A 1037-nucleotide genomic window follows, 5' to 3' on the forward strand; every position below is an offset into this window, starting at 1 on the left:
AAGGAGCAATCAGCAAAGTGAGCTTAGTGCTTGGAAAAAATCTTTCATTCCTTTAGAGACAGCATGAAAAGTCAGCTGAGTACAAAACATAGAGAGGAAAACAAGAAGAAAAGGGACAAGAAGAGAGGGACACAACCTAGAACAGATAATGGATGTCTATTCTATGAACATTTCTATATCTGTAGAATGGAGCTGTTTGATGTGTTGTCTTTGCTTAGGGCCCCACATTTCCTAAATCCGCCCCTGTCTTCAGACTCTGATTCAGTGTTTGAGTCGTCCTGCTTTGGACCCTGAGGAGGTGCAGAGATGTCCTCCGTCCTCCTCCCAGATGGACGGGAACCGTCGGCGCTCCGGGTCAACCCAGCAGAGGTTCCAGCTCTGGAGATCAAACTGGGAGCGCTGGTGGTCCTGCTGTCCGTCACTCTGCTGTTCGGGTTCGCTCCTCTCTGCATCATCCGGGGGGGAGGCGGCCGCTGCAGCGTAGACCCAGGTACATCCAGGTGCAGGACCTTAAGGGAGCCACAGAACCAGAAACGTAACGCTGAGACCGTTTCCGGTGTGTTTTGCAGACTCCCGCCGCCGCCTGCTCAGCTGGATCAGCTGCTTCTCTGGAGGCGTCTTCCTGGCCACCTGCCTGCTGGACCTGCTGCCGGACTACCTGCAGAGCATCGGCGAGGCCTTCACCAGCGCTGGGATCAAAGTACGAGCGCCACACGCACGTCACATGTTCAAACAGCCGAGGCGACAAAAACATCTGAACCCTGTCAAAGTCCAGAAATCTGCCAGGTTCTGCAGAACTTAATGGATCCAACCTCACATCCAGGAAATAACTACTGGATCATTTCTACTCTACGAAAAAGGAACAAATTTAAGCTGCAGATTAACTGAGATCAATTAGTAATCAGAACTCTATTAATATCCTTAATGGTGTTTATTACAGGGTGGGGTGGGGGGGTATAATACTTAGTGCTAAGCCGAGGTAGAAAGATTGCAAAAATAAATATTTTTTAAAAAGTAGAATATCTTAGATTAGAGCT

The 1037-nt window shown here is 49.1% G+C and overlaps 1 protein-coding gene across 1 annotated transcript in view; it reads left to right on the plus strand.

Moving 5' to 3' along the window:
• Positions 1–38: 38 nt before the first annotated feature.
• slc39a1 (solute carrier family 39 (zinc transporter), member 1) overlaps positions 39–1037 on the plus strand; it is an 8765-nt gene continuing 7766 nt past the window's right edge. The window contains exons 1-2 of the mRNA XM_015391665.1: positions 39–490; positions 570–700. Coding sequence (XP_015247151.1) covers positions 307–490; positions 570–700 — 315 coding nt within the window. The 5' untranslated portion in view covers positions 39–306. The remainder of the gene's footprint in view (positions 491–569; positions 701–1037) is intronic.

The sequence above is a fragment of the Cyprinodon variegatus genome, unplaced genomic scaffold (assembly GCF_000732505.1).
Source record: "Cyprinodon variegatus isolate N-32 unplaced genomic scaffold, C_variegatus-1.0 Scaffold554, whole genome shotgun sequence".
NCBI lineage: Eukaryota > Metazoa > Chordata > Actinopteri > Cyprinodontiformes > Cyprinodontidae > Cyprinodon > Cyprinodon variegatus.